The sequence below is a fragment of the Abrus precatorius genome, unplaced genomic scaffold, assembly GCF_003935025.1.
Source record: "Abrus precatorius isolate BTA unplaced genomic scaffold, Abrus_2018 Scaffold10, whole genome shotgun sequence".
NCBI classification, from domain to species: domain Eukaryota; kingdom Viridiplantae; phylum Streptophyta; class Magnoliopsida; order Fabales; family Fabaceae; genus Abrus; species Abrus precatorius.
This window is the reverse complement of record NW_020874292.1, coordinates 31,564,893-31,589,680: the sequence shown is the minus strand read 5'-3', so window position 1 is coordinate 31,589,680 and position 24,788 is coordinate 31,564,893. Positions and strand designations below refer to the sequence as shown.

The 24,788-nt window shown below is 29.0% G+C and overlaps 2 protein-coding genes across 2 annotated transcripts; one reads left to right on the top strand and one right to left on the bottom strand.

The window, feature by feature from the left end:
- The first annotated feature begins 292 nt into the window (after positions 1-292).
- On the top strand, positions 293-5,192 carry LOC113864754 (eukaryotic initiation factor 4A-3). The gene is made up of 8 exons (XM_027498825.1): positions 293-698; positions 1,407-1,647; positions 1,745-1,825; positions 3,188-3,295; positions 3,377-3,496; positions 3,692-3,859; positions 4,464-4,550; positions 4,777-5,192. The coding sequence occupies exons 1-8, from the start codon at positions 397-399 to the stop codon at positions 4,888-4,890; spliced, it is 1,221 nt and encodes a 406-aa protein (XP_027354626.1). The 5' UTR covers positions 293-396; the 3' UTR covers positions 4,891-5,192.
- Positions 5,193-11,978: 6,786 nt separating this feature from the next.
- LOC113853147 lies at positions 11,979-15,752 on the bottom strand. The gene is made up of 4 exons (XM_027483621.1): positions 15,582-15,752; positions 13,960-14,034; positions 13,527-13,667; positions 11,979-12,278 (listed from the first exon to the last, which is right to left on the bottom strand). The coding sequence occupies exons 1-4, from the start codon at positions 15,750-15,752 to the stop codon at positions 11,979-11,981; spliced, it is 687 nt and encodes a 228-aa protein (XP_027339422.1).
- Positions 15,753-24,788: the final 9,036 nt, after the last annotated feature.

Sequence of the window (24,788 nt, the reverse complement as noted above, 5' to 3'; positions counted from 1 at the left end):
TTGAGCTAAAAAAATATATAATAATTTTAATTTTTAAAAATTAACCAAACACTACTGAAATATTATTTTATTAAAGTAAACTCGTTTTTTATAAAAGTATGTTTATTAATTTCTTAAGAAATTAAAAAATATTTTTCTTTAATTCAACGAAAAGATTACTTACAAGTAATGCCACGTGGACAACGAAGTCATACCTCGTAAAAATAAAAAAGGTTGGTGTAATATATTTTACTCTTATTGGTCAATAATATAGGGATAACCCAATAACAAAAAGGCTGTAATTATGGGCCACACGCATATATGGTGCAACCGCTATTAGGGCTTTGTGTAATCTAAACGAAGCTCGCAAATTCGAATCTCCTCTTCCTCCAACCAAAACCAAATCGAAGCGTTGCCATGGCGACAACGTCGGTGGTGCCGGCGAACCGGCGGCGAGCGCCGAACGTGGCGGAGGAGATGGACTTCGAGACGACGGAGGGAGTAAAGGCGATCGCGAGCTTCGAAGAGATGGGGATAAAGGACGATCTGCTCCGAGGAATCTACCAATACGGCTTCGAGAAACCCTCCGCTATTCAGCAACGTGCCGTTACGCCCATCATCCAAGGACGTGATGTAATCGCTCAGGCACAATCCGGCACCGGAAAAACCTCTATGATTGCTCTCACGGTTTGCCAAGTCGTTGACACCTCCGTTAGAGAGTGCGTCCCTTCTCTCTTTTTATCGTTTATCCGCTTTCTGTTTTTGTGTGTTTGTGTAAGTGTTTTCTGAAGCGGTTCGATTTCTAGGTTAGGGTTTTTCAATGGTGTCGGATTTATTGGTTATTATAGGGTTTTTGGTGTAGGTGATGTTTTGTGTGTTTGTGGATGGTTTGGATTTAATAAACATAAGATGATGATGAAGTCGAAGAAGAAAGTTGGAAAGGGAAATGATGGTGAATTTTTAATTTCAGGTGAATGTTATATAAATTCAGATTTTTTTTAAAGTGAAGGAATGGAATGATTGGTTATAATGAAAATGAAGCTATTTGATTATTCATTTCTTATAAAACACAGCATAACGCTCTTTTTCTTTTTCTTTTTTGAAAAGGAAGACTTTGTTGTTTTTGTCCTTTCGTTCTCAAGCCTCCATCTGAAATTGCTCTGAATAAAAGGGAAAGGGGCGAAATGGTAGATTATCATGAAACTTTTGCGTTATTCGTTTATGAACATAATATAACTCTTATTTCAAAAGTGAGAAGTTTAACGTTCATGCCCTTTCCCTCCGAAACCCTCCACCTGAACATGTCCTTAGAATGTAGGAACTTAATCTTAAAATGTGTGTTTTGCTCCAAACTGAATACACAAGCTTCTTTTAGATGTGTGCTATCAAGTTATTGTCTTATTATGAATTTTATGATTTCTTGACAGGGTTCAGGCTTTAATCTTGTCACCGACAAGGGAGCTGGCCTCTCAGACTGAAAAGGTTATATTGGCTATTGGAGATTTCATTAATATACAAGCGCATGCATGCATTGGAGGTAAAAGTGTGGGAGAAGATATAAGGAAGCTTGAGTATGGAGTTCATGTGGTGTCTGGAACTCCTGGCCGAGTCTGTGACATGATTAAAAGGAGAACATTGCGCACAAGAGCTATCAAGATGCTAGTTCTAGTGAGTTCATTACTTCCACTTGCCAATAGTTGATTGCATTTTTCTTTTTTGCTATCATGGGTGAAGGACTATCTTATATTATTCTTTTCAATAACAGGATGAATCTGATGAAATGTTGAGCAGAGGGTTTAAAGATCAAATTTATGATGTGTATAGATATCTCCCACCAGATCTTCAGGTTCTCTTTCCCTTGAAGTCCTCATCTGTGTTAATATGTATTCGGATGTCGGAATGAAATTTCTGCAATTTGAAATATTATTGTAGTTATCAGTAGCATGCTATAGCAGTGGAACGGTGCATATTTGTAGCATTTTGCTGTAATGGGAATAGTGGCTTCAAATTGTGGCTAATATCCCAGATAATTGCAGATATTTTGGTTGCCATTATAGGAGAGCTGCTTATTCAACCTGATATTTTGTGCATTGCTAACTTGTTTTTATGGGTATTTTTTGCTCTTTACCCCCATTTTGCGTCAGAAATGCTTAGTATTTCTAATTAGAGTAAATATAGTTGATTCGTCTCCTTTGATTTGAGACAACATAACACGAAGTCTCACCTGCACCACAGCTTCTTAACATTGTTTCCAACCAACCCACAATTCTCCAGTATTGTTTCTGATCACTCCTCTGTTCGTGCATGATGCATCACGGCACAGCTCCTTTTTTCTTTTTTTTCTATTCTTGTTTAGAGGTTTTATAGTTCTGTTTTATGCGTTCTGTTTTTTATTCACATTTCATTATCTATACGTAGTACTTAATCAGTCTCTGCTCTGTGCTTCTGTTTTTTACTTCCAACTCCTTTGGTCTCTGTTCAAATATCTGATGTTTCCTGTGCTTTTTATTAATGCCATCATTTTTTTTGACCCCATTCATACGTTATCATTTTTTCTTGACTGCTACGGTATCAACCACAATCACATTGCTTTTGTTTTTGTTGTCTTGTTGGTTATACCTTGGATTTAGGATGATTTGTGTTTTGTAAATTTTTGGCCAGTAGATTATGTGGTTTCACTATTACTTAAGGCATGACAATGGAAATAAATAAGAATGCTATTGAAGCAAGCCTGAATTGCAGTTCAGAAGAATTTCACTAATAAATTGGCATAGTGGAGTTGTGGTGTGCCTAAGCTTGTTGGCAATGACAGGAGACTTGTAAGTTAATATTTAGATCAAATATTGGAGCTGCTACTTTTCATGGCAATAAGCAGCCTGCCCTAATCATTTGATCACTGCACCGCCGTTAAATGAAGTAGCTAGTTGGAGCCTTGGAGGGGCTTCTTTTACAGAATTTTATAGTTCCCAATGTCTTTATTTGGATTTTAAACTAATTATGGTCCAGTTACTCAAAAGTTCATTTTGAGTTTCAGTATGTAACTTAATTGGATGCATGGTTAGGGTCTGTAGTCCAGGTTACTTAACTGGTGTATGCATGTTGCCCTTGCTGTAGACTTGTGGATATATATTGGCCATATTCTTTGTTAGCCTGATTAATATTATGAAGCATATGATAGCCTTTGAATCATTAAGTTCTTACTGTGTAGGTTGTCTTGATTTCTGCTACCCTTCCCCATGAAATACTGGAGATGACAAATAAATTTATGACTGATCCTGTAAGAATCCTTGTAAAACGTGATGAATTGACATTGGAGGTAAGCAACTGTTTTCATTGACTTAGTGCAGTTTGATTTTTAACTGGATATTTATGCAATTGCCCCACCCTCCAATGACAGGGCATCAAGCAATTTTTTGTTGCGGTGGAAAGAGAGGAATGGAAGTTTGATACCCTGTGTGATCTATATGATACTCTCACCATCACCCAAGCTGTTATATTCTGTAACACCAAGAGAAAGGTAAATGAGAACTATCAAATATTGGTAGGATAGGCCTTCCATTTCATTTCACTTTGAACATAGGGTAAATAGTACATTATTAGATTTTTTTAAGCTTTGTTGTTGCTGTTGTTGTATTAGATTTTGTAATATTTGTATATTTTTGCCCATTTTGATCATTTCTGTGATGTTAATATTTATATCTTCTTTGAACAGGTGGACTGGTTAACTGAAAAAATGCGTAACAATAATTTCACCGTCTCGTCAATGCATGGTGACATGCCTCAGAAAGAAAGAGATGCAATTATGGCAGAATTTCGTGCTGGAACAACCCGTGTACTTATAACAACAGATGTTTGGGCTCGTGGTCTTGATGTACAGCAGGCAAGTTGTTGCACTAGTCTTTCTTTCTGTGTTCTACATTACTTTTATTTGTGCCTCTTGAATATGGCAAATTCACATCACTAATACCCTCTACGATGTCTAGAGTATGTGGTAATTTGTCCTGAATCATCGCTCTGTTCTGGGTTGCATTGTATGTGTTTCTGCTTAGTTGAAAATATAGCAAGTAATTACTGACTTAAAGAGAAGTGGACAAATTACAGAAATGAATATTATTGGTTAATGTGCCCTGGTATTTTTAATTTTAGCAAGTTAACAAAAATTGAACCTTCTAATTGTAACTCTGAATCATTGGTTCTAATTTTACTGATCATTTGTTGGCTTCTTTCTATTGGATATTGCCTATTGGTCCTAATTTTGTGCCTTGTTGTCTGTCTTTTTATGTTTTGGGCAATTGAAGGTGTGTGCTATTATAGTAGCAAATCGTTTTTGTTCTTAAGATATGCAAACGAATGGAAGTTTTTGTAGGATCAATTTGGCTAATATCAATTGAAAGTTATTGAGGAATTCTTCTGTTATGTCCTTATGAATTGTATTTGAAGGAATTTATTCTTGATTTTGATTATGCATTTGCATTTGTTATCAGGTTTCTCTAGTGATCAATTATGACCTTCCAAATAATCGAGAGCTTTACATCCATCGAATTGGCCGTTCTGGACGATTTGGAAGAAAGGTATTGGGAATGTCTAAATTAGTACTAATGTTTATTGACCCCAGTAGTCACTGTCTGATTTTCATATCAGAATCTATTTTGCACTATAGGACAATTTTGAGAGGTTATCTACTGATTCTTTGTCCGTCTAGTACCGTCATACTTCCTTATGGTTTTGTGATTTCCATAGACTGTTGTCTATTGTCTTTATTATGTTTTACTTATGAGACATATTCATGGTTTGTAGGGTGTTGCAATAAATTTTGTGAAGACTGATGATATCAAGATCTTGAGAGATATTGAACAGTATTACAGTACTCAGATTGATGAAATGCCCATGAATGTTGCCGATCTTATTTAAAATTGTCATGTGGTATAATGGGTGGAGTGGGCTTGTCGTACCATGTGGTAGGGAATAGTGTTTAACTGTGGTTTCTTGCTCTGGAATACATTCCTTATGCTCTTGTAAACTTTGATATTTGGTCAACTAGAATTTTTATAGAGGTTTGACTGTACCAGAGGTAGTGTTTGCTGATGAGGTTGAAATTAAGGTGTAAATTGTGTTGAATTGCGTTAATTGAATCTTTAATTTTGTGCTTCAAATGACAGGTGTGGTTTTATTTTTTTAGCTAATTTATGGGCGCTTGCTGTTTACTGTTGTCATTCTATCTGGTGAGAAGTGAATATAGGGAAGCCTCACTCACACTAAGTTTATATGCTTTTTAGGCAAACGTTTACTTTACTGCCGGATTTAATTACAATTTCTCTCAAATTTCGGATTTCTGATTGGATATGATTCACTTGCGTGGATAGTGCAATGTTTAGAAATCGATAAGGTATGAATTTATTTATGAGGTGAGAATGATTCTGGTATATGTAGCGCTTGGTTGACTCAAGGAGGTTATGTTAAGACCAAGTCATGACCTACTTTGGTGGTAGCAAATAATTCCTATCCAGGGTAAGTCAGCATATCACTTCCTGATTTTTGTGGCTTTTAAACTGCCAGGCTGTTGCCTCCATATATCTTAGCTGGAAAACCCTGCTACCAGATAATATTTTGACTGGCCAGATTTCGAAGGCCCAATTTTAGGCTTGCAACAAATCTATATATTTCTTGAAAGGGCAATTTGTTAATATACTTATTTTTTAAAAAAATTAATAGGTTGCAACTATCTTGTGTGTGTACGTTTGTGTAGACAAGCGGCATCACTGGCATATACAAACCAACTCGTAAATCACAAAAAAGCTGCAATAAATAGCCTGCAACTATATGGGTGCCGGTGGGTATCTCTTCAGGTGGAATTTTCTTCCTCAGCAATCGGATTTTAGCCCGGGTTTTGACCAGCACTAGAACAGTGCGTTGATGCTTTTTTTGTGGGTTAACAATGCTCTGATACTTCAACACCTTGATGTGCCCAAGTTTACGTACAGTGTAAGCTTCGTTTTTATATGGATTTGGGTCAATGTAACCAGCAAGTGGGATCCCTTCACTCATACCATGCATATGACATGCAGCAGAAATTCCATTGACTCGGATACATTGAGGAAAGCTTTCATAACCTAAACTAGTTCTATACTCCTTTTGTTTTGAAACAATAGTAAATTCTAGGGTATGTTCAAAAATTAAGAAATTCACTAAAATACTCTTTAGGAAAATGAAAGTTAATTTTGATTATACTACCTTCTCACTCAGAATGTTTTCTTATTCTGCCTAGAGGGTATTTAAAGTGTAGAAGTGTACTGTACTGCAGAAAACAAAATGCAAGGTACATGATTTAAAAAACTAATGATTAATATAATAATTTTATAATTTATCTTTCTAACTTGTTTTTCTGTCATTAACTTTTTGTCGTTAATTTCTTGAATAAAACTTAAATACAATCTTTTAGGTATTTTTGTGATAATTTTTTAATAAAAAATTGAGTTTTGTCTTGATAAAAGGTGAAGACTTAATATTGTATATTATTGCGGTAAAACATTAATTTTGATTAAAAAAACAGTACTCCCTCTATCTTGTACAAGTAATTCTAAATCTTTCTATTCTTTTATGTCAATAAATTCTCCTAATTATTAAATAAAGAAATTATTAAATATTTTTAAGATAAAAATGACTGTTTTTATTTAATGCCTTAAGTAATAGAACAATTGTTACGAAAATCATTTAAAGAATGTAAAATACTTATCTCAAATTAGATGTTACTTAATTATTTTTTATTCATCAAATTATTTGTCACTTAATACATAGCTAAGCATCAATGCCCATAATGTTTAAGTGTTATTTTGGAATTAAATATAAAAAATAATCAAACCTTGTTTTTAATATGCTTTATCATAATTTATAATGCATTTTGATATTATTTTTTAATAAAAAAAATATTTATTCATTCCTTAGGCAATGTATTTACGACGCTTGAGCAAGACCCGTTTAATATACCTTGGGCATCGCCAGTAATCTTAAGTTAGAAGGAAAACAAGCATTTTAACAATGGGAAACATAAGTTATAAACTTAAACTATAAAATCATATTTTAAAATAAAAACTTAAACCATAAATACTTTCTCACACGTACTGTGCCTATTTACTACTAGGGAGAAATATACGTTGACATTCATTGTTTAGATATAAAATGAACGGAGGAAAGAGGAAGATAAAAAAAACATAAAATAGTAAGAGACGTAATCAATAGTAATAGAAAAGAAAAAAATATATAAAAGTTTTACTGCTAATACATAGTTCTACATGTAGTAAGTTGTAATCCACAGTTGATAGTGACAGGACACCTTGGTGAAGGAACAAGATCTTCTTGCTTACACACATACAAACGACTTGGTTTTGTCTTTTGGAGCTTTTTTTGTTGTTTTTTTGGTCAAATCTTTTGGTGCTTCAACGTTCCTTTTTAACTTCAAAGATGGGGCAACAGTGAGGCCATGTTAAGGAACCAAATTCCCATTTTTTTTTAATACGTAAATATTTGTCGGGTTGACCCCTGTGAATGTGATATTAAAGAAGTTCAATATTATTTAAAGGTTTTACTAACAAATCTCCCCCCCCCCCCCCCCCAAAATATGGTTTGGAACAGTGGTTAAAAATAATGAATAATATATATATATATTTCAAAAAAAACTATATTAGAATGCATTGAAAATTTATGGGATAAATACATTTTTACAGTTTTTAGCCAACAAAATATATTTTTGTTATTTCCTAATCAATATTCTTAAGATATTGGTTAATATTTTTCATCAATTTTTCTTATTTACACCATCAATTGTGTATTATTAGTATCAATAATTATTTTGAACTTGGACTGAGCACGATTAAGGCTCTTCACCTCTCTACAATATGTGTTTAGTCATAATCAAACATTTAAGCCCACAATCTCAACCTGTGTTGCCAATTGAGCCAGCTCTCCTGAGTAGTATACTTCATTAATTAATTATTAATTGAATGAAATTTTAATTAAATGATATAAATTAGTGTATATTATACAATGAATTTAGCTCATCTGTAGTGAGGAACTGTGTAAAATATATAAATAAAAACAGAAAAAACATATTTATCATTAATTTAAATTTAAGCATCTATTATATATATTTAAATTTTAAATAAAAAATAAATAAGGAGTTGTTTTTGGAGTCAACCCCTTTATACAAGAACCCTTTCTTCTCACTTTTCTCTAAAAATAAACAAAAAATATACATAAACATTATAAAATATCATTCACTTTCCTTTATTTTGTTTCTTCCTTATTTTTCGCAAACCAAACATATCATAAAGCATAATTTGTTCTCTCTTTTTTAAACGTTCCTTTTACTTTCTCTTTTTCAAACAAAGTATTCGCACATATCTTATGAGTCTATTTAACAATATAATGCATCAAAAATACACTCTCTCTTTTTTTTTTGTATATAATAGAGCTGTCCATCAGTAACTATATATTTATATCCATTAATATAACCAATCAGGGCGTTAAACTGTTAGCTTTGTCCTGTTCTATTTACACTAACATATAATTTTTTTTATCTTAGACAAAATCTAATTAATGGAAATAATCCAAGCAATTAACATATTTTATTGTATTAAAATAAATAAAATGAGAATTATGTAGGATGTTGGGAGATTATTTTCGTATTTTTTTAATAAAATATATATTTTAATAAAAATATGAGTGTGCATGTACATCAAATTATATTCAATAGCTTAAATTTAAATTCATTAAAATGAATTCGACTTAATTTTAAACCCAAAAAACACTATATAATAATGAGAAGTGTAATGTATAAACCTAAATAATCAGAACTATAAAAGTTATTTTAAAATAAATAATTCATATGCATGCATTTATCTTATCAAGAGTTGCATTAACTAAGATGATTATAAATAATTAAATGAATAATAAAGCAGAAGTTTATAAAAGAGTTGAATTAATAAAGAAAGAAAATCGTGTGCAGCGGCCGTTATTGTAAACCTGTGTCTCATTTTACGTAATAATATTATTATGTTAGATGTTACGTGTTACTTTGTCGTGTTTGAGGACCTTTTCATGTCCCACTAGTAGTGTAAAGTTTAGAATAGTCCTACGAGATCACACAAAAGATAGGTAGAATAATGGGTTGTATTTATACTACGTACCTAGCTACCATGTGCGGTACAAGCTTGAAGCAAATCTCTTTCATTAGTACTGATTTATTCTACCCACTAGAAGATTCATCTAGGCAAGTAGCTCGCACTAATGCATCCTCCATGCAATTTCTTTACACTATACAACGTCTCCATTCAAAGGTTCCTTCATAGGGTACTTTCCTATTTTTATTTTTATTTTTCTTACAAGACCCAATATATTTGTGTACCTACAGCATTCACGGGTATATAGTGTCTATTATGCTAGTTGCCAAGACTAGAGTATAGAGCTGCAAGATGAGACGTGTCGAGGTCTCAAAGGTCAATGCTTTATTTAAAGAAGTATTGCGAACTCCTACCACTTGGGCTAGAATACAGATGTCATAGAAAACTGTTCCAAAAGTTCAACACATTAGTAAAGGCTCATAACTAATTTTAGAATGATGATATCTTCACGTTCACCTTTTGCGTGTAGTATATATTGTAAGTAGAAAGAAGAGAGATAAGAAAGAAAAAAAATATCGAAAAAGAAGTAAGAGATGTGCAAAATGATACGTTAAGAAGTAAGAGATAGATTAAAACAAGGAAGGATGAAAACGAGTATGCGAAAAAATGAGTGTAAAAATATAAATGTTGATAATTTATATGTAATATGCCCTTCGGCAATTGCTTTAAAACTCAAAGTTTAGATTTTTACAAAAAAAAAAAAAAACTAAGTTTAAGTTTAGATAATGTATACCCCTCTCTCAACGCATGATTATGTCACACATCTTTCACATTCCAAAAAATGTTGAATATATTAGGCTAATGTATTTGCAATTCTTGTTGCAAATGACAATCTAAAATACTAACATAAACTATCTCAAAATCGACTACGGTGGGTGACAATGACTTTTTAGTTTTAATTCTGCCCAAATCGATTTGAAGACTTTCCAACCAACCAATGCTTTGATCAGTATCCCTTATAAATTTGACAAAAGTAAGCAAAACAATAGAGAATGGGATTATATTGCAGTCCACAAAAGCTCCCACAAATAAGGATGAAAATATATCATACATGGTTAGACTTAGATCTTGCAAACTTGGCTCAATTCAATTGTGTTTCTACCCTTACCTACTTATGTTCTTTATGTAATTTTGTAAGGATAAATAGCATCTCATCACTTGTTTTTGTTACACTTCTTTTTATAACTTAAATCGATCCTAGGCATACATTATTCAGCCAGTTCTTATTTTTCAGGTAAAAGTCTTTTAATCAATGATGATAAAATAAATATAATAAAAAGTATAGTGTTAGCTATATAGAATGTTTTTTCGTCAATGCAAGAGTGTAGTAGCAAAAGGACTATAGAATGCCATCATTGACTTGTGCAAAAGTGTGTTGGCTAGGGTGATGTATATATGCCTAACAAATTTGCAAAATTTGGAGGCACTTGACCTAGCAACAATAATAATATGAATTTTGCTACTACACTCGATCTATTTAGCTCGTTAGAGTCCAATGGGTAAGCTAAGCCCATATATATAATAAGAATTTTACAATTACACTTGATCTATTAGCTAGCTTGTTAGGGTATTTCTCAGAGGTTCATGGAAGCATGGAAGCATTAGAGTGTTAGATCAAGAATTCATGGCGAAAGAGCCAATCAAAGGTACAAAGATTTTATGTTTATCTTTCAAGTCTAATACCTTGTAGGTCAATTCTGGAGACCGGCCTAAACTGCAACTTTTTTTTTATGTTAACACTTTTATAGGTCAACCTCTTGGGGGGTTGTTTTAGGTTCTTTAATTATTATTATGTCTTTTTACAAGGAATCACGAGGAAAAATAACAAAAAGGTAAAGGTACTGTGACTACGGCCTAGAAACTTCGAGCCTAAAAGATCCTAAAACAAAAAACGCTTCCCTAGAAGTATGGTTAAGATCAAAAGTTACTTTATGTAAAGTGCTGAAACGAATTTTGCTGTGATCCCATATTGTCCCAGGACTACGTTTAATTTCCAACCAAAATCTCCATAAAAATAAAATAAAATAACTACGAAGATCAGTTTCGTATACAATCAGACACGTTCTACTATAAAATTTGTACTTTTATTAATCTTATTTATAAAATCCTTTCAATTAAATCACAAAAAATAGAAAATATAACCAGTTAATAATTAATACTGTAATTTTAAGAAATATTTTAGATTTTAAAGATTATAAAAAATTTCTATCCTATATTTTTTATAATAAGGGAACAATATTCCTTGACAAAACACCTATATTTTTTCTTCACATTATTCCTCAAATACAGTAGGATTTCATAGACACTAGTAGAGTCACTCTAAAGTGATAGTGGATATAGATTAACTATACTTGTAGATGATCTGCTGAAAAACTTGGTTGAGTTTAGAAAATCCGAAATTTAAATTATAATTGAAGACTCCAAAGCAAAAACTAAAGCATGCACAAGATGTAAGATAAGAGGGAAATTGTACTTTCCGTTTATACAACATACCTCATAAACAATGCACAAGCCAATTTTCCATAGCATCGAATACAAAATCGGTGGTTTGAAAACCGCCATAGATGTCAACGGAAAATCCTAGCAATGCATGCACATACCATAATTCCAATAATGAAAAAGCTCTTAAAACTAATCACACCCTTAATAGCTAACAAGGAAAAGCACATATTACAAATAGTATTTTTCTTCATACATATATATGACATAAATAATAATTAAAACTGAAATATTTTATTTTGAGCATAAATTTATACTAATTGATAATATATTATTAATTAAAATTTACCGATTTATTATAATTATAATAATAGTAATAGGAATCTAGGAGAGAGGAGCCCTATGAGGAGCACCCTTTCTTCTGCTGCCAAGAGAGAGGACGATCCCAGGGAGGAACCTGTTGGTTTTGCCCTTCTTCATGTTGTTTGGTTCGCGTGAAATTACAGAATTGCTGGTGGCTTCAGTGTTGGAGTAAGAGGAACTAGGGGCAATTTGGGTATCTTCATCAATTACTTCTGAGCCATCCACCCTTAGGCCCTCGAACTGCGAAATTGCAAAGTCAGATTCATCGAATCGATGCAAAATACTGGACAAGCTTTGACCCTCGTACACCATGTAATCCACCTGCAATATCTTTACATTAGAAACCCATAATCATCACCCAATTTAATTTTCAATTTAAGTTTTATTTTTTGTTATTATTATATCATTCTTATATTAAAGTTAATTTTAGGAAATTAAATGTATTATTTGAAAATTTAATCATATACTACGATCATCAAATAATGAATTTCATTTTAATATAACATTAATCATATATTGACGTGTATGGAAAAAAAAATGGAATCTTTAAGGTAATTATGTGAATTTAATGATGTGACATTATACGGTTATACAACGTAATTAAACTTTTGAATAAAAATGTGTAAAATGTTTTATCAAAATTAACCCTTACTTTTATCACCATACGATATTTTGCTTTAAAGATAAACTTTAGTTATTACTACCCACCGCCAACATGTTCCATTGTGTTAAACAAGATTAAAAAAAACATTTACTAACCGACAGAAAATTTGTTTCTAACAATAAATAGTATATGATTATGTTATATTTGATGTATTATCTACTGTTAGTAGACAGAACAAGATAATATATCATATCAGCATTTAACGTATTAATAATTACTAATATATACAATCTTAATATTAATAAAATATATAATATTATTTTTATGAATTAATAGTTTACTTTTGGTTATATATATATATTATTAACAAAGCTAATAATATCATTTACAACAGACAACATTCCAATTAACGTTATAATTACAGGTGCACTCAATAGATGGTATTAAATTATTTTCCTTTTACGATAAAACTGTCAGTTAAGGAAATATTATATATAAAAAATATATTAACACAAGCCCTTAAAAAAATTTTACAAAAAAAAAAAAAGAAGCAAAGCACTTATGTCATCAATTAATCACATTTTAAAAATTATTTTAAATTTTTTAAAATTCAATTATAAAAAATATAATTAAGAATTATTTTTAAAAAAGTATATCTTTAACGTTTCTTAATCAACAAAGAAAAATCCTCCCTCCATCTCATTATTTGTCTATTAAAGTAATGTAAACTTAAATATATATATTAAACACAGAAGCTGTTATGATAAAATGATATATTTTGACTAAAATACCATTATTAAGAAAATAAAATACAAGTATAAATTTATTGAAGAATTTAAATGAGATATCAATAAATGTAAGTATTGTTTTAAAAATAATTAATAAATTATTAAATATTTTAAAGGGAGATAATTTGAAATTGTTTGAGTGAATTAAGAGGAAGAATGAGAAAAGAGAATAAAAACCTTGCATGATAGAGAACAGAAATGAAATGGTTCCTGAAGAATCCTATCACAAGTGAAGCAAGCGTTGGCAGGACCTTTGCATGTCCTCGATTGTGGCCTCTGATTTAAGAATATTACTTTGGCACTGTTAATAGTATAGGGCTGCCATACAAACAAGTAATATCCATTTCAGTCTCCCACCTATCATCATTCTTCACAAAACCAACAAACCATCTTTTTTATTTATTACATCAACTATTTTAATACAGTAATTTTTATATTTTAATTATTAAATAATTCTTGTCACAAACATCTCTTATAACGATAGACAGATAAAATAATTAACACTGTCAACCATTTATTTAATTACGTTCACTTCTTCAAAGAAAATTAAATAATTTAAATATACCTCAATTATGAATCTATAAACTTTTTCTACAGAATTTTGTCTCACCTGAATATTGGAACAATCAATGAGCTTTTCCAGGTCATCTAATCGAATCACATCGTGGTAAACATACCTTCGCACCTGTGACATTGCAAATATAAAAACTCATTATTGGTTATTCAAACAAATGGGGTTTACACTTTACAGTAAACAAAGTAAAAGCAAAAAACCACTACTTTCCATATATATATCAACAAAGTTAGCCCAAGTTTCTAGTCTATTCCTTTATATATCCCTCTCTCTTTTTCTCCGTGGGGTAAACTTAACTGTCACTAGTTACTAGCACAATTAATGAAATATGAAGGATAAATTGTGAGAAAATTAAATGGTAAGAACAGCCAGGCAACACTGGATGTATAAACCTTCCATTCAATTAAAGGGGGTTTGAGAAATTAAATGAAGTACAAAGTGAGGAATAATTTAGGAGAAGTGATGGGTTCCTGTGCAAATAAATAAATAAAGAGACACAACATGAATTGGGAACCATTGGGTCAAACTTTTCGCTTTCAATGAAAGCAACAGCTGATAAACCTTTGCAGGGAGAAATGGATAAAAAAGAGATCTTCCATTAATGGGAAAGAAACCAAAACCAAAAAGGGGAATCAAGGAAGACACGGTGAACCCTTACGGAAACCATATATAAATATGCATAAATATAGATATGGGGAACACCAAATACAATGAGACAATATTGGTGAGTTCAACCAGACAATTACTCAACGAGAAGCACAGGCTTCTTTAATTTTAGAAAACTAAACTCTAATTGTTCTTTTTTTAAAAAAATTATTTATACAAAGATAAATTCAATAGGGAAGAGAATCTAGCGGAAGGAAATTTGTGAAAATATCCTAAACAAAAATTGCATGAACCAAATTAAACTATCTATTTCAATTTGATAACTTCTTCAGTTTTCCCTCCTCTCGTCTTTGGGAAAGTAAAATTAAGTTTACTTTTATTATTTTTTCCAAAATTCCAGAAAAGGGGTTTGAGTGAATTGTATGTGGAAAAACAAATTAGAACAAAAACACAGGGACAACGTTCTTGTGTGACCATTTCGTTGCAAATTGTAATGAAATTGACGAGAAACGAACAGCTAATTGACCCACATCTTCAGTGTTCAAAGGATTTTGAAAAAAACACTGGAAGCTGCTAAGTATACATACCCTCTAAAGCTGCATGTAAGAGATAAAATAATCAAAGAAGGTGACAAGAAAGTGATCTTGAAAGAGAGAATTTTGATAAAACTCAGAGAGATCCAGCTGCATCTGAATTTTAAAAGCTGAAGAAAAAAGACTCAGAGAAGTAAAGAAAAGAGAGAGAGAGAGAGAGAGAGAGAGAGAGTACACAACAACCAGGCATACGGAAAATTGTAGAAAAGAAGGAGTAGCAAGGAACAGCTAAAAGTCCAAGTAATTTGCAAATAGGGAGCAAACAATTAGAGGAGATAAAGGTGCAGAAGCTAAAAAAAAAGGAAAAGAGTTAACTTTGAAGCCGCAGGAAACGAATTCCCAATTAGCAATTTGGAAAATTGAAGAGGAAAGAGTTGAGAAACGGGAAGAGGGGGAGGAAAAATGAGAGCTTTAATGAAGTAAGAAAAGGAATTGAGAAGAGAATGATGAATATAATACCTGGAGGAGAGGGTGAGAGCGGTGAGAAGGGAAGCAGTGGGGGCAGATGCTAAGGCAACAGTGCAAGCAAAAGACGTTCTTCTCGTTCTTCCTGCGATTCTGGTGGACCCCACAACCACCAAAGAATGTCTCAGCCATCAACCTCTCTAGCCATGCAGGTTTCTCATTCATGTCTCCCCCACCATACACTCCTGTGCCCATCATGTCTCTTACCATTCCTTTTCTCTCTTCCTCCTTGCCTCTCTCTTTCTCTCTCTCTCTCTCTCTCTCTCTCTCCCCCCCTTTGATGCCTTTGATATTTATGAGTTGAGGTCTTGCTGCTCCTCCTACTACTACTTCTACTTGCTTATGTCAACTGCTTCCTTGATGTTGATTTTTATTATTATTTTAAAATTGATGGTGATGAGAACCCTAGGTATAGCTAGAACATAACATCTCTATCTATTTATAGAAGAGTGGAAGAGGAGAGAGAAAGAGAGTGAATGAATGGGTGTGGTGGAAAGAAGAGAGTGGTTTTAATGGCGGGAAGACAGCCCACCAATCTGTACTGTCTGTGCATACTAACAATTTTTGCCCTCAGTCATCTGAGCACTCTCCACTATGACACCCCCCTCAGGCTCAGGCCCTCATTTATTAAGCTCTCCCACCTTCACATTTGACCATATGTCCTTCCTCACCAGTTACTACTTTATAACTAAATAGTATGTTTCCATAAAAATCTCTTTTTTTCTTCTTCTAAATCAATTTTATATCAACATCCCCATCTTTCTTCCATCTCTCTCTCTCTCTCTCTCTCTCTCTACTTTTCTAATTTTTTCTTTTCTAACTCTTATTCAAATTTACACATTATCACCTACAATTCAATATTCAACAATTTTTCATTAATATCCTTCAACTCTACATATTCTCTAATTAAGGAAATCATTTATTTTTTATTTTTGTCAAAACTATCCTTCACTTCATAATTGGAGACCATTTTTCCCTTATTTCAAAATAACTAAAGTAAATTTTGTTTTCTCCACAGTTTTTTTTATATGTAGACAATAAAAATGTTTATAAGTTGAGGTACAGATGAATTTATTGACTCTGGCTTGACTTATTGGGAATAATGTATAGAATATCATTGGGTCAAGTTTATTTATTGACTTATTTTATAAATTAATAAAATATAATTTAAATGTAACGTTTTAAATATTATTTCTACTGTTTTAAATTAAAAATAGAGCTTAATATTGATAACCTGACTTTATTTTTAATGTTAATTTTTATTATGTAGAATATCAAAATAAAATATAAGTTTGATATAAAAATAATATCAGTAATGTATAATTAAAAATATATTTTAAATTAAATAATATTAGTATTATGTTATAAATTTGAAAGACTCGATTTTATTATATGATAATTGAGAATTATATTTTCCTTTAAAAATTATAAGATACTATGTCAGATTAAGATGACCCGACATATAATTCTAACGCTTCTGCCAAACTCAGAATTTAATTTTCTAAAACATGAAACGTTCAAGTCAAATTTTGGTGGGGAACGACATCTATAAAACCGGGAGTAATATATTTTAAAAATTTAATATTTATTGTCATATGTTATTATTAAATATATTTATCATTAATGTTATCAATTTATGAACTTATTTATTTTAAAATTAAATAAAATTAATTTTAAATTATCAAATATATATATATATATTAAATTAATATAATCATAAATTTTGTATTACAACGTGTGTTGTAATAAAAGAAATTAAATCAAACATTTTACCCAACAGAAACTAGCAGATTAATTCTTGCGGTGATGGTGTACTTCTGACATTATTGCCAAGGTCTTACTAAGAAAATAGTGTAATTTTTTATATTGCTACAATTTTCATGTAATTATTCTTCTATTTTGTCAAATTATCCTTTACTAAATAGTTGAGATTAGCTGAGAATTTATCAGTTAAATGTTTCATCAAATAAAGAAAGTTTGAACCGATTCATGGAATTTAATAAAAGAAAAGCTTAAACGATTAACACTTTTTTTTTGCACATAATAAGATGGAAAAGTACGTATTTTTCTATAAAAAGAATTAATAAATTTTACAAAAAGAAAAACATTTAGACCACAGAAGTTTAATTGATATAAAATAATATATTATTTTATGAAAGTGAAAAGAAAACAACTGAATTGTACAAGTAAAATTGTATAAATTTTATAGAGAATTTTCAAATATAAGATTTGTTTTAGTGAACAAATATTTTAAATAAATAAGAAAATATAATTTATTAACAAGTTAAAATATAAAAGATTTTCATAGAGAAATATATACACATGGAATGATGCATGAAATATTTCAAAAAATCGCATAACTTTTTTAAAATTAAAATATCAAAATCTAGCTATAGCAAAAATCAATTAACTTTGGTTTGGTTTTGACGTGGGATTGTGCCTAAAAAATCAAAACATTCTTTTAAAGGTAGTTCATGGCATGTTGTTAATAGACGAAGAGAGGACTAAAAGAAACATGACTAATTATAACATTTGTATTATGTGTAATACAATAATTTATCTCTTAAGTTCATCGTGCATGTTCTAAGAAATTAGTTTTTTGTTTATCTATGATCTTAGTACTTGTTTCTCTTAAGAGATTGTACTCCTTGAAATTTGATATTTGTAATCATGATCTACCTGATCTTAGAGCATAGGAACTCTTGAATTTTTAACCCAATTTCACATACTCTAAAATTTTGATATTAGTTTAGGACTTTTAAGGTGTATTTATTGTTAGTTTTATGAATAATTTGAGTTATGGAGATTTTTTTTGGGGACTTTGTTTGATTAAGAGTCTTGATTTGATGACAGCTATTGCATATTTGATTCTAGGATTGTAATTCATATTATTCAAGAGAAGTGTGATTCTCTCCACCGTTGGTTTCCTATTATTAGGAAAATTAAAAAATTGTTATTCAAAATGAAAGAAGCCAGAATTAATGTATTGACTGACTTTTTAATTAGGCTCATAGTGAAGCTTTCGGTTGTAGAATTTTTATGTCTGATTCACCCGTAGTAAATTCATTTGCTAAGAAAAGATGATACTTAAAATTATTAGTTATTCTGGTTTTATTTTAGACCTTAGCCCCTTCTACTAATAATAATAATAATAATAAACAACTTGTTAGGATGCATTTTTTAAAATATTTTATAAAAAATATTAAAAATTCAGTAATATAATTTTACAAATAAATATTTATTTTTTAAAATTTTTAGTTTAAAGTTTTGGATAAAAAATAATGTATTACTAAATATAGTACTATTAACTTTGTAATTTATTTATTTAAAATATGTTTCTATATTTTTTTCTTAAATATGTATGCGTAGGTGTGCACGTGAATGAGATTAATTAATGTTGTTTATATGAGTAATATTCTTAACATAAATATCATTTTTTTTACTTTACATTTTTTTTTATGTTAGATAAATTATTTTTTAGCCAATAATCTAAGAGTTTATTTTCAATTTTTAATGAGATTTTAGTTCTCTAATTTTGTTTTTTATTTTAGTTTAATATTTATTTTTATTTTAAATATTAATCAAATAAGTTTTAAATTAAATTTTATATTTTTATTTATAATTTTTAGAAAAATTAATATAAGAGTGACAAGTATCCTTCTATTTTTACTGTAAGATTCTTTCGACTAATTTACGCATACTAAACAAATTATTAAAAGATGTTAAAGTACTTTTTAAAAATAATCATAACATTGCATTCTTATCCTTATTTAAAGTTAATTTTTATTATTATATTATCGCTTAAAAATTAGAAAGGTCTAATACTTATAAAATATAAATATAAGAAAAATATTAAACTTTTAAAAGTTTTTTAAAAAAAAATTATTAAGAATTATCAAATTCAGTTGAAAGATTTATGAAAAGAACTAAAAAAAGTAGTAATTTTACTCGTTTATTGAAGAAAAATAAGTTTTAAAAAATTATTAAACAAGAGTTGCTTTATCACTTGTATTTTTTATTGACATGCTTAGTTGTTTGTACTTTCACTTACAAAATAAAGTGATATGTTCATTAGATTCTTTTTCTTAATAGCAAGTTTATCACGCATCACATCAGATGCTGATTTCATTTATGCAAAAAATAATATTATGTGGAGCTTCAATTTTGCTTTACTTGCTTATAAAAGCAATAGCACCGAATAGAAAAGTATGCTTAAAGAAATAATGATTTGAAATTAAAAATGGAGACCATTGTATTATTTTTAATATCAACTGTCAGTGGAAAAAAAAGTAAAACTTAAGTTTAGAGACAGAAGACTTTGAATTTATTATTTGTACTGATATGGAAGAAAAAATGTTGCTTTTGCTTTGAACAAACAGTGGAAGCAATTCTCTTCCAAAAAAGGAAATAAATTATACAATCTGTGAGGAGATTAGTTCACCAGCATACTACTTCAGTTGTGCAGCAAAGTTGGATCTCTTGTTATTCATATTCTAATCTTAAAAGAAAGACCAAATTCTCTTTTGATACAAGCAATTGGGTTTCTAAAGTTGAATGGTAATACCTGAAACTATGCAAACCAAACAGTGAAAACCTTATTGAGCAGTATTGTAATGATTGGGTTTTGAAACAGAATTTAATTTCAAAAAATAGAAAAGAAACGAGTACAGTCTCTTTTTTACCAATATACAGTAAATTGTGTTAGATCTTTCAAAAGCTTTTCGAAAAATATGGTCTGTACTGTCCAATCAATCATGCTGGTCAAATTTAAATCATATTTATTCAATGGCGTCAAAAGTTCACATTCTCTCCCAAGTTATCATGCAGCAGTCTATCATTCAAATAAAATAATGGGGATATGCAGGGAAAATAAATAATGCTGCAGATATAAAGTTAAGCCCAAAACATTTATTATTATTATTATTTTTTAATAACCCAATAAAAATTGTATAACAAATATAATTTATTTCATTAAAGGTTTTACTAAATACATTAAATTTGACATTTGATGGTCATCACATAGCATATACAGCCTATTTTCAAGAACCGTATTCACATAAAATGATAATGTATTACTTTTATTTTTTAAAATCTTATGGAGAATAAAGCACATGCCTATTTATGTTATTTTACAATGGGATTATTTCAAATCTGAAAAAATAAAATGTATACTCTTTGCCTAAATATATATCTACATATAGAGGTTCATGTAAAGTTATTAAGTGCTAAAAAATTCGATACTATATGGGACTACAAACCTAGAATTAATGCCCGGATAATGTAATGACCAATGCAAAGTCACATTTGTTTTTCTCTTGTTTATTCTAATAAATAAGGATAATATTGTTAGGAAAACTGTGTTATGAAGTAGCTTAGAATTGCGTTTGTCTCTTATCTATAGTTTCACCTCGATTTCTAGGCTGGTCATATGACCAAAGCCTCCCTTCATTTGTATCTATCCTAAACAGTAGAATGCATGGTGTGATCCCCATCCTCTTGATTACTTTTATCATAAATTTCAAGTGAAGATGACACATATATAATTGCAAATGCTGGAACGTTGTATGCTTATTTTAATTTTTTGAATTCATCGAGATGCTAAAATCAGTAATATTGTATTTATTGAATGACTCAAAACACCCAATTGTAGTCTTGTTGTCTACTAATTTTGGGAGGTGTGTCTGATTTTCAATTTCCAAATTCGTCTTAATGCTGCTGACATTTGTAAAATTGCATATGGCAGAGTTTCAGGTGGAGAACATTCTCTAAACTAATGTGAGTGTCATTGTTATAAGAAAAAAAAAATAGTATTAGTGAGGCTTTGTAATCTTGATTAACCAGGGCACTGAAGAATGTGACAAAAAGGTGAATCACAAGAATCCGATGCTGACTAAAATATTTGTCATTCCATTCTAATTTTTAATCTTTAGTTTTGAAAGTGTTCATTATAATGGTTTGTTTGCCACGTTAAATTTCTAAAACATCTTTTGGAAATGGGAATCTTAGTATAAAACACAAAACAATCAGTACTCCTTAATATTATAAATTATTAAAAAAATTAATTTATTATTAATTTTTAAGATTTTATTTATCATGAAATTTAAATTAATAGATATCTTGTTATTATTTACATGAAATTTATTCTTATTTCTATAAATATTTTTAAAATATAAGATAAATTTATGATATATAATTATTTTTATTAATTTTGATAAATTAATTGTATATGTATCTTTAAAAAAAATATAAGATTGACACAAAGTTGATCCTATATGATTTATCAAATTTAAATATTTTCATATTATTAAATAATATAAATATAACTCTAAAATTTAACATAATTAATTATAGAATTTATTAATTATATTTAATAAATATAATCTATTTTTATACTGTATAATTATATTATGTTCCTTAATAATATTAATTTGTTAAATTTTATTTTATTTAAGGTTTTATGCTTATAGAAATCTGTGCACAGACCTCAGTACAGGCACTATTATTGCCTATTGTGAGGCATTTATATTGATGTTTCTTTTCAAAAAAATTAAGGTGAATTATTTTTTTTCTAAAAATTTAAACTTATTTTTAAACACTTAAAATTTAATTTATCATTAATTTTATCACATGTTTCTAACTAGTCTAAATATATACATGTAATATATTACACGACACGTTAAATACACAACTATTATCAAAATTATTTTCTCTGCACAACAATTGAACATAATTTTCTTTATAAAATTATAAAAGAAAGTATTGTGAATTAAAATTCACATGTATAGTATACAATAGAGAGTATTAATAATATATATATATATATATATATATATATATATATATTATTTTTTCACATCATTCAACTGAGGCATAAAAGTATTGAAAATAAAAGAGATGAAATAAAGACAATCATCTGAACAAGTTACTGCCAATCATACAAATGGATCAAATTAAAATTTTAAAAAAAAGTCTCAGACATATTTCTTTGCAAAAAAATATGAAAACATGTTGAAATTTGTACTAAATATGCTTTCAAATACACAAATAAGTAAATAACCAAATTGTATGAAATGATAATTGGACTGCCTATAATATTGTTTGGAAAGGCTAATATATATATATAAGAAATTCTCACATAGATTAGGTTTTCAAACCTAGAGTTTAATCATGATAAGAAATGATTAAAGTAAATCTGAAAGTATACTGCCAAAGCCTTTCTAGGGGTAATTCAAGTAGAATTGCTTAACTTATTGTTTTATAATTTTGAGAGGAGTTTCTTATATGATATTTTTATTATATATAATTTTAAAAATTTCTTCTATAATAATAGAATTTTAAAATTTTCATCAAATAAATTTTGCTAATTACTTTACATCTTTATATTTAATATCATTTGAGCCCATTCAACTCGCTCTAATAGTCCAATCCTCTTCTATAAGAGTTGATTAACTAAAGAAGCAAATTAATATTTGTTATTGGAATTGCTCTAAAAGAATTAGATTTTTTTAAAAAAGCGCTAAATTAGGGTTCTAAAATTTAGAGATATGTGTTATTGGTTTATTAGGCCAAGGCCAACTTTCACGTTTATTGGTCCTCAAGACTTGTGAATTTCATTTCTTTACTTATGTATTAAAAAAAAACCAAAAAACACTTAAAAACTTTTAACTTAAAAGCTTCAACGTAAAATTAGTTTTTATTGTCATCACACTTATTTTAATATAAATTTTGTGATATAAATAAAATTAGAGACAGGTTTTAAATATATTTTATGATTTAAAATTATTTTGATTCAACATTAAATTAAAAAAATTCTTAACTATTATTTTTATTTTTTCACAAAAAGTAAGGTGTAAGAATAATGAAAGGAAAGATGCGAATAATTTTTTTTTTGATTTTATCTAAAAAGAAACTAATGACAGGACCTTACACCCAAAATTGTGATTCCGTAAAGTAAAAAGTATTGATGGCATGACGATTTTTATTTTATTTTATTTTATTTATTTATTGATACATAGATTTAAACAAAAAAGTAAAATAATTTAGCAAAGGATCGAATCTCTTACATTAATTGTTCACGTAACCTTATAAACTTAAGTTAATACCACGTAACTTATGTTCAGGAAAATAATATTATTTTTTAAATAAGTTAATTTAAATATGTTATCAATGGCCTAGTGTATCAAGCTCCTCCCTTTTAAACTCCAAATGTTTTATTTAACGTGACTTTCTGCCTATTCACTATGCCAAATTGTCAGTATGTGATTGCAAAATGGGTATTTATAAGACCTTTAGCTATGTTGCAACAATAAATTAAGGTAATGGTCAATAATTTACTTTTAGTGTTTTTGTCAAAATAAAACTCTTTGTAAAATTAGGATGAAAGAAATTTTACAAAGGCCAAAAAATAAAGAAATATTTTAAAGAAATAAGGAAAAACTATTTTTAAAATTTTTACATCATAAATAATAGAAGTAACAAAATAAGTTAGATTTTAATTTAGTACGATTAATTAATTTTAGACTCTGAAATTTATTAAATTGGATAAAAAGTTGATTTTTTTTATTTAGGTCGAGTCTAAGTACAACTTCAACTTACATTTTATATTTAATAAACCATACCAATTCAAATTTGATAAAAATATTTTAGATTAATTAAATTTAAAATATCTAAAACTCATTCAAACCTAAAATATAAAGTTTAAATCTTTTAACAACTTTAACTAAATTAATTACTTTAGTCCATTTCATTATCTCCTATAAATAATGATGTTCACTGTAGTTAGAAATTTTCTAAAATAAAATATCTCAATGGATCATCAACTTTCAAAGAAGTGTGTTAATCCTTCTATTCTAATTTTTGTTTAATTGACAAGTGAAAATTATAGAGGAAAAGTAGTTGATACTTGATACAAATTAATTCTGAAATCGCGTCGAATCATACAAATAACATAAAATAAATGGGCATTATTTTTTTGAGAAATACATTTTGAGTATCAATTCATAAGTTCTAACATTTAATTCTAGATTAAATTTAATATATTTAGTTTACTTCAATTTATTTATACTTCAATTTATTTATAATTAATCAATTTCTTTCAAATTAAGAATACTTATTCTTTAAGTCTTTTCATTTTAATAAGGGTTAGATTTAAGAATTCGTTAGATTTGATAATAATCAATTCTTATTTTTAGTATATCAATT

Bases quoted from the DNA above. Each gene is read 5' to 3' on its own strand.
- LOC113864754 (XM_027498825.1), top strand. From the start codon at position 397: ATGGCGACAACGTCGGTGGTGCCGGCGAACCGGCGGCGAGCGCCGAAC. The intron at 699-1,406 runs GTGCGTCCCTTC...ATTTCTTGACAG, and splicing joins GTTGACACCTCCGTTAGAGA to GGTTCAGGCTTTAATCTTGT. The intron at 3,497-3,691 runs GTAAATGAGAAC...TTCTTTGAACAG, and splicing joins TCTGTAACACCAAGAGAAAG to GTGGACTGGTTAACTGAAAA.
- LOC113853147 (XM_027483621.1), bottom strand. From the start codon at position 15,752: ATGAATGAGAAACCTGCATGGCTAGAGAGGTTGATGGCTGAGACATTC. The intron at 14,035-15,581 runs GTATTATATTCA...GCAATGTCACAG, and splicing joins GCTCTCACCCTCTCCTCCAG to GTGCGAAGGTATGTTTACCA. The intron at 13,668-13,959 runs GTGAGACAAAAT...TTTGTATGGCAG, and splicing joins TTGATTGTTCCAATATTCAG to CCCTATACTATTAACAGTGC.